Source organism: Propithecus coquereli, unplaced genomic scaffold (assembly GCF_000956105.1).
Source record: "Propithecus coquereli isolate 6110/MARCELLA unplaced genomic scaffold, Pcoq_1.0 Scaffold27, whole genome shotgun sequence".
Taxonomy (NCBI): domain Eukaryota; kingdom Metazoa; phylum Chordata; class Mammalia; order Primates; family Indriidae; genus Propithecus; species Propithecus coquereli.
This window is the reverse complement of record NW_012148285.1, coordinates 745652-754946: the sequence shown is the minus strand read 5'-3', so window position 1 is coordinate 754946 and position 9295 is coordinate 745652. Positions and strand designations below refer to the sequence as shown.

At 40.3% G+C, this 9295-nt stretch overlaps 1 protein-coding gene across 1 annotated transcript in view; it reads left to right on the top strand.

Moving 5' to 3' along the window:
• Positions 1 to 9290, top strand: part of MEIOB (meiosis specific with OB domains) — a gene marked incomplete at its 3' end in the record, with an annotated part of 15271 nt that extends 5981 nt beyond the window's left edge. Inside the window, exons 2-6 of the mRNA XM_012647498.1 lie at positions 2233 to 2381; positions 4405 to 4477; positions 6036 to 6231; positions 8369 to 8469; positions 9272 to 9290. Coding sequence (XP_012502952.1) covers positions 2233 to 2381; positions 4405 to 4477; positions 6036 to 6231; positions 8369 to 8469; positions 9272 to 9290 — 538 coding nt within the window. The remainder of the gene's footprint in view (positions 1 to 2232; positions 2382 to 4404; positions 4478 to 6035; positions 6232 to 8368; positions 8470 to 9271) is intronic.
• Positions 9291 to 9295: the final 5 nt, after the last annotated feature.

The window sequence follows — 9295 nt, the reverse complement described above, 5'->3', positions numbered from 1 at the left end:
CTTGAACTGTGAAAGAGTTTTAGGACTATGGAAACATAATCTAAGACTAAAACTGGATTTTTAAGCTTTCAGTAGATTTAGGGTATACATGTGTTTTTTGTTACATGGATGAATTGTATAATGCTAAAGTCAGGGCTTTTGGTGTATCTGTCACCAGAAATGTATACATTATACCCAATAGGCAATTTTTTATCCCTTGCTCCCCTCCTTCCCTCCCTCTTCTTAGATTCCAATTTCCATTACACCACTTTATGACCATATATACCCATCATGTAGCTCCCACTTATAAATTAGAGCATGTGCTATTTTTTTTTTCAATTCCTGAGATACTTGACTAAGGATAATGGTCTCCAGTTCCATCCAAGTTGCTGCAGAAGACATTATTCATTCTTTTTTATGCCTGAGTAGTACTGCATGGTGTATATATCCCACATTTTCTTTATCCACTCATCAGTTGATGGGTACCTAGGTTGAGTCCATATCTTTGCTATTGTGAATTGTGCTGTAATAAACATTTGGATATAGATGTCATTTTGATGTAATGACTTTTTTCCTTTAAGTAGATACCCAGTAGTAGGATTGGTGAATCGAATGGTAGGTCTACTTTTAGTTCTTTGAGGAATCTCCATACTGGTTTCCATAGATGTTCTACTAATTTACATTCCCACCAACAATGTATAAGCATTCCCTTTTCGTTGCATCTGCTCCAACCTCTGTTGTTTTTTGACTTATTAATAATGGCCATTCTGACAGGGGTAAGGTGGTATCTCATTGTGGCTTTAATTTGCATTTCCCTGATGATTAGTGTGTTGAGCATTTTTTCATGTTTGTTGGCCATTTGTATATCTTCTTTTGAAAAAAATCTGTTCATGTCTAAAGATGGATTTTTAAAATCAACTCACCTGTAAACTTTTGTAGTTGACATGAAAGATAAAATATAGAATTAGCAGTTCACTACTACTAGCTTTAAAACTTTTTTATTAAAGGTTATAGTATAAGTGTTTCTATATAGCTTAAGTGAATCAGAGCTCTGTCCAGCCAGCCAGTAATTTTGGCAGAAGATGTTAATTTTGCTGGAATCACCTGATTAATTGTGGCTATGTTACTTTGACTCATGACATAGTAATAGATACCTTTATTTTTGTTTTAGTTCATATTAATATTCCTTTTTAAACAAAGATGTCATCTGGTACTCATACTCATTTGGATGTGCCGTATTTTATCATAACTAGTCAGAATTACTATTTGAATAGTTTGAGGAAGTCTATATGTCTTTCTGTTTACTAAATCCTAGAAGGTATAACTTAAAGTACATGAATTATAAAAAAGTAATTATTAAAATTTTTGCTAAACTTATGACAATGAAATATAATTTTTCACCTATCAGATTGTGAGTGTAGGAGAAACACTTCCGTATTGTTTGACTTGTTTTTATGATGACATCTTTAGCATTCCTTTCGGAGAAGGTATGCTTATTGACTTTTAAAAGCATTGCACATGTAACATTTTCATTAAAAATTCCAATAGGATCAAAGGTCATAGAGTTGAAAAGTGAAATTCCCCCTTCAACTCTTTATTCTTGCCATCCTAGTCCTCTCCACAAAGGTAGATACTAATAGTAGTTCCGTATATATTTATAGTTTGCATCTTTATATTAGGCTATATTTTTTAATTAGCAAAAATAGTAACAAGATTTCCATTTGGGGAAAAAATGTACTTGCTGACCCCTAGTGGTACTCATTTAGTTGCGCACAATTTGTTTTGACATAACTATTTAGATCTGAATTATGACTTAGGTTAAAACAATATCAGCTGGCTGCGGTGGCTCACGCCTGTAATCCCAGCACTCTGGGAGGCCAAGACAGGAGGATAGCTTCAGCTCAGGAGTTCGAGACCCGCCTGAGCAGGAGCAAGACCCCGTCTCTAAAACAAAAAAATATATATATCAATAAGAGAGACATGGAGAATCTAAGCTGATATCTGGCCAGTTTGGGTCTGTGTATCTTCCCTTCCAAATGCACAGATAACTGGGGAAAGGGAGCAAAGGGGCCAATAATAAGGTGAACTATTGGCAGCTTTTTACTACTTTGCTTTGAAATTCATAAAAGCACAAGTATTTATAGAATATACATCCAAAATAACATTTTGTACCACGTTTTGAGCATTTTTATCATACTAATCATCAATAATGAGTCATTTTAAAAGCTGAAATGAAACTTTGAAATATAAAAGCATTGATTTTCCCTTAGATATTGGATCAGAGCGGTACACTTTCAGCTTCACCATTCGGGACTCGCCAACCTATTTTGTAAATGCAACATCCTGGGGCAATGAAGGTTACATCAAGTCTCTTTCTGACAGCTTTAGGGTTGGCGAGTGTGGTAAGTTTGCCTTGATTCTTAAACTGTTTCTGTTCCAGTGTACTGTTCCGGTATCTGTCCCTGCAGCATGCTTTTGCTACTATACTAAGGGAGTCAAAATGAAATAAGACAACAGTTGATAATTCTCAAGAACCTCATCAGAAAAACGTCAAGTTTAAGGGCATAATGCAAGGGATTCAGCATGTTACTTGAAGCCTATGAACATGATAGTTGTATTTTTACTAGGCGACTTTGCCATCTTTGGTTTATTATATATTTCAATTTATATCAACCCCTAGTTTGTTATAATCAGTTTCCTTCCTTCCTTCTTTTTTCTTTCCTTTCCTTTTCCTTTCTTTTCTTCTTTTCCTCTGTTGCCCAGGCTGGAGTGCAGTGGTGTTGTCATAGCTCACTGCAGTTTCAAACTCTTGGGCTTAAATGATCCTCCTGCCTTAGCCTCCTGAGTAGCTGGGACTATACGACACATGCACCACCATGCTGGGCTAATTTTTAAAAATTTTTTCTATAGAGATGGGGGTCTTGCTATATTGCCCAGGCTGATCTTGAACTCATGGCCTCAAGTGATCTTCCTGCTTCGGCGTCCCAAAGTGCTGGGGTTATAGACATAAGCCACCAGCTGTTATGTTTCTATAGACATATCATAGGGCCACCGAATAGATTTTGATAAAAGCCAATATTTGAATTTTTAATGAAATTTTAAGAAACTTTATTTTTAGTTGAAATACCAAATCTTTTGCATCTTCTACTCACCCCAGTATCCCTGTGACAGTAAAGCATAGTATAGTAGAAAGAACAAGGACTTTGAAAACTTAGATCTAGATTCAAATCCCAGCTGCAACGTGTATGTACATCGTGACTTTGAAAAAACTTTTTGGTTTTTGAAAATATTAAGTGAGACAGTGTGCCTAGTATAATGTAAAATGTAGAGCTTAGTCACTCAGTGACAGCTCTCGCCTTATACAAGAAAGCATGTCTACTAGATCTCTTTCATGGTAGAAAAGAGAAAGTAGAGAGCAATGTGAGTAATTAAACCACTTGTCTTTAATACTGTAGTATCAAGCAGCCCATCACCCACACCAGTTATTTAGTACCTGATCATATATTGTCTTGTAGTATTAATTTTTAGGGTTATGTTTATATATAGTATCTCTCCAATTGAACAATAAGGTCATCAAACATGTGGGCTATGAAGGCAGAGAACTTTGCAAACTTTGTAGGGCCCAGTACTGTTATAAACATTCCTTGAATGGATGCAGGAATGTTAGTGATATAGACAGATAAAGATATATTTCAGTATCAAAATGTTATATGTTGACGGTTGTAAGGACGAATGACAGAAGAGATTTTAAAAGCCTAAAGTTGGTGATGATTATAAATGTAAGTGGGATGTTAGGATGTTAGTGTGTTAGGGTGAAAAGATTACAGATTTTTGAAGTAGGACAATTCTAATTCTGTCTCTACTACTTTCTAGATATATAACCTCAAGAAATTTACTTAACCTCTGTGAGCATCAATCTCCTTATTTGTAAGACACGGATAATTGTAGATGGTTGTATGAGGAATGAGCAAAGCAGAGCACTGGAAGGTTGCATAGGCCATGAAGAAGCTGAAACCCTAAAATGTTGGGTTGACAAAGCTGATGAGTGGCAGTGCCCATGTTAGTGTTCCAGACTTTGCATTGCTCTTTCCAACCCCACTGGTTTCCATGGCAAGTGTGGAGTGGGAAGAGGTCTTATTGGAGGCCATGTTGTCACAAGATCAAATGCTGAATGTCACTAGACCAATAAAGTGATATCAGTGTGGTGACATGGTGGGATTTAAACACACAGCATCAGAAATGTCATCTGGGGTCATACTGATGGTCGTAACCCTGGGATTCCACTTCTCACAACAACACGAGATGGGGACTGTGGGGGATACATGGCATCAGCTCAGACCTTGGAAACCACATTGTGACAGTCATTGTTGTATACACTTGTTTTTTATTTACCCTGTTACTATTTTGTAATACCTTCTGTTTTAGTGATAATTGAAAATCCTCTGATCCAAAGAAAGGAAATAGAAAGAGAAGAAAAATTCAGCCCTGCAACTCCTAGGTAAATATCTGTCTAATGCAGAGATCAACAATCTTTGTGCAGGAATGATCATTACTAATGATTTTGTCTCAGATTAGCAGAGAGCTTACCGATGGCACTGTACTTCAGTTTGAAAGTTAGGAGTTTAATTCTCTTTCATAGCATTTATCTTTGATTATAAGATAATGTACTTTGATACAGACTCACATGAAAAAATGGCTGTGTTTTTAGTACTTCCTCATTCTTAGAGTTACAAAAATTTGACTCCAGTCACATTAAAACTGAAGATAAATCTTGGAAATTATATGTCTTTTTTTGTATCAAGGTATCACTCTTGCTCACATGCCTTACCATCCTAGGCTCCCTGGAAGCAGAGCTTGAGAGGGCGATTTTTGTGTGAGTGCTTTATTGAGGGAGAGCTCTCCCGAGACACCTGCAAGGATAGGGTTGGGGTGGGGGAGAAGCTGAATAAAGAAGTAAGTTGACCTGGAGCCTCCACTGGAGCCCAGGAGGGAGCTCCGGAGGAGTAGCCCCTCAGAATAGCACCCTGAGGGGAGGGGACTGGGCTTATGTACCCTGTATTTGTCATTGGCTATAGTCCATCCTCCCCCCAGCCCCCAGAGGGGGGAGGCATCACCTCAAAGGCCGTTCTGGCAGTTGTGTACCAGCCTGCATGTGGAGGATGGACTGTGGGGCATGAAGCTTAGTTAGGAGGGCAAGGCAGTGGTGTGGGACAGAAGTGATGTGATTCTAAGGCAATGGCATGGTGTGAGGGGCTGGGTAGGGGTGCAGGGGGAAGAGCAGCTTAGGTCAGGTGCATTTTCCTCCACAGAGACCGCTGCAGAGGTAAGAAAACACAGTCCTTGACCTGACACTAGACAGAACAGCCAGGGTCATAAGAGAAACAACAAGTCCTTGGGTTCGTAAGACCCTCCCCTAAAGTTTTAGAGTGCTTTTATATCTCTGTTTTATAGAGAAGGAAACAAGCTCAGAGTCTTGGCCAAGGTCAGATGAATAATATGCTTAGAGCTCAGGCATGAATTGATCCTCAAAACATTTTCTTTGGCTGAGCATGGTGGCTCACACCTGTAATCCTAGCACATTGGAAGGCTGAGGCCGGAGGATTGCTTGAGGCTGGGAGTTCAAGACCAGCCTGGGCATTATGGAGACACTGTCTCTACAAAAAAGCAGAAAAATTATCTGGGCATGGTAATATAGATGTAATCTCACCTACTCAGTAGGCTGAGGCAGGAGGATTGCTCGAGCCCAGGAGTCTGAGTTTGCAGCGAGCTGTGATGACACCACTGTACTTAGGTAACCCAGGCAACAGAGTGAGACCTTGTCCCCCCCCCAAAAAAACAAAACAAAAAAACAAACACAAAATAAATTTTCTTAATTAAAATACATTTTAAACAGAAACTATTTTATCACATTATTCAGTTTTCTAAGAGTAAAAAGTATACATTTCTTAATATAGTCTAAATTTCCACCAAAAAAGTAATTAAACTGTGAACCTGTAAGTATTTTTCTATTCAAAAATCATTTCGTATTAACCTTTTTGTGTGTTTTTGCAATTTAGCAACTATAAACTATTGCTCAGTGAGAATCACTCAACGGTAAAAGTTTGTTCCAGTTGTGGAGTGGACACCAAGTTACTTTCTCTGATACATTTACCTGTTAAAGAGTCTCAGGATTATTATACATTGGGTGACATTGTTGCAAATGGACAAAGTCTTAATGGGAAGATTATTAATGTGCTTGCAGCTGTGAGGTCGGTAAGTTAAGACCCCAACAATGCCAAGTGCTATTTGGGGTGGGGGAGTCTTTGTCACTTAATTTGTGTTTGGGCTGTAGTGTCATCATGATCCGCTGGGGTAATTTTTCCTCCGTATCTTGGTAGTGAGTTGAATTTAGAAAACAGTAACGCTTCTCATTAAAGGGAAAGTAGCATTTTATCTGCGAATGAGCGGCAAAACAAAATCATACCTGAATACTAAATGCAGAGTACCGCTCTCCTCATAAATGATGCACTAGGTATATGAGAGCTTTCCCACTTCAACAAAGATGCACATGGAAAGGGTGAGCTTACTGGCTTGCAGATCTCCATCATGTTCCTTGAACAGGCATATTGAGTAAGTCAAGAAATTAGTTCTGTGCGTGTGTGCTTTAGAGCTGCCCGGAGACGGGGGAAGGAGGGAGAATACCCACTGTACTGCTCAAGGGGCTCTGCAGTCTAATCGCGGCGTGGCACGGTGCTGGCCAGCACTCCATGGGGCTCCTTCCCAGCATCAGCATCTTTCTCAGCCACTGCAGCAAGGTCTGTAGTCTGGCAGTCCAGAGTTCCTAGGCAAAGATTTAGAGGTAGACCTCAGCAGTAAAATTGCACAAAAGTACGTGAAGAAAATTAAATAGGAAAGAGTAATTTCTCAATACTGGGAAGGACAGTCAATAGACCAAAAAAAAAAAAAAAAAGAGGAACTAGACTTACACGCTTCTTATAGTTAATGTGGTAAATAAATCTAGTTGCTTTGTGGTGTTAAATGCTGACGGAGGGAGTGCTGACTCTCAGGTGGCAGGCCCCTGGCTGCAGAGGCCGTGTCTGTTTTGTTCACTAGCCCTGGCCTGGCGCAGGGCCTGCCATATGGGGAGTGTGAAATATAATTTAGGGTGGATGAATAAACACCCTATATGACAATCTGGAAAAACAGAAGTCACTTTCTAGGCAATTTAGGTTCAGTCCTACTCAATTGTTCAATTAAGTGCTCAATTGTATGCGGTTTCCCCACAGTTCTTTATAATGCCATTACATTTATAACGTAGTAAGAATTGTCTAAAATTCAGTAAGAATATATAATAATGAATATATGCAAAAACCTGCAACTTTTCCCACTGCCCACTCCCCAGTGAGTCTGGCACCCATCACTTCTCTTCATGCCTCTGTCTCCTCTTTTGCTCCAAGCCCTCTTTCATTTCCTTGTCTTCACACTTTTATTTAACCTGTCCTCTCTTCTTCTTCACCTCCACTGTCTTTTCACTTTAAATTTCCTTTTAATACAATGATCTCGCCTCACCACCACCACTCCCACCCCAGCTATGCAGGCTGGCCTCTCTCGTCCTCTGGCCGTCCTTCCCGCTGACTTTCCTGTCCAGATCCTGTTCTCTTGGCACCTTTGCGTCTTTCTCCAGCTCCTTCCCATGGAGCTCAGTCCTGCCAGCAGACACAGTGGCGGCAGTGGCATGGTGGCAGCCAACGACTATCTATGTGGGGGCTGTTGCTGTGTGGCCATCAGAGGCGCCTGCTATTGTCATGAGAGAAGGGCCCCTGGGTCACCTCCACTTCTTTGCTTCTCTTACCCCACAACAGACAGAACTGGACAGTGTGCCGAAGTGCTTTCCCTTACCCCTCGTGGCCCCTCCGCCTTGGCCCTGGGGAGAAGGCAAAGGAGGCAAAGGCAGATATGTCCGCTATTTGATACAGAGATGGGGACACTGAGGCCCGGAGAGACTAAGTTCATTTAGTCACATGAGCTCCTTGCCAGGCTCTATGCTAAGCCATGGGAATACACGGATGTGGAAAATACACTTTCTACCCTCAAGGAGGCCACATAGATGTCACCAAGGGACCCGTCATGGAGCATTTGTTCTGGCATGTTGGGAAGACTCAGTCTCAACTTTAAGCCCTTATGGCCCCCTCTCTTTCCAAGGTGTGTCTAACTTATAGCTTCAGCCAAATATACCTGGTTTAGAGACAGAAGACATTTTAAAATCATCAAATATATATTAATGGTTCTTGCTATTTTAATATTTTTAATTTGATGTTTAAAAGGTAAACGTTTGTGTATTTCTATCAACAAATACCTAAATACCTCTCCAATGATTGATGAAGAATAATGATTTCTTCCCATTTCTAAGGTTGGGGAGCCAAAGTACTTCACAACTTCAGACCGAAGGAAAGGCCAGAGGTGTGAAGTTAAGCTCTACGATGAGACAGAGTCGTCTTTTGCAATGATATGGTAACCTCCCATGTCTGTTCCTAACCGAAATCCTTGCTCTTACCACCGAGCCACAGGGTATTTTCATTTTATTAAAAATAGGATGGATTTCATATTAAGGGAGGAGTAATTGTAGGAAAGATATGATAGTTTAAGAAATAAACCTCAGTCTTGAATGCTGAGTTGTTATGGACAGCGCCTTACAATAAGGTCTTTAGATGGCATGGACTCCACTGTGACTGGTGTTGTTATTGAATTCTGTTTTATAGCAATGGTGTCTTATTAGGTCCCATTGATAACAAACAAGCCAGAATTTCCTTTGTGCTTCTTTTGTTTTACCCTGAGCAGGGCAGGGCAGAGGCTGTGGTGGGGCACAGGGTGTGTAGGGGCAGGGTGGGGGCTGCACCTTGAAGCACTGTGGGTACAAGGCACACCTGGGCACCAAAGGAAGCAATTTGAAAAGTGCCTTTAACCCATCAAGTCCCCTGAGCAATTTATGCATTGTAGGGGCCCCTACCTTCATAGTCTAAAAGTTTGGCTTTAAAGTCTTTAGACTTTTAGTCACTCGGTTCTAACGAGCCTGAAGTGACCAAGAGCTGGGAACATGAAGACTTGGGAGAACAGAGTGTAGTTAGAGCTGAGTGTGTGTGAAGGGCCGATCCGTCACTTGGGTGTTGAATGCTCTGTGAGATGGAAAAGAAGCAGCAAACACCCTGAAGGACCTGAACCACAGCCACTGGGACATTATTTTTTTTGTAAATATCATGTCACTACCAGTTTTTTCTAATGTATTCAATTTGTATCATTTTCTAAACAAATGCAGTTGGGATAATGAATCCATTTTACT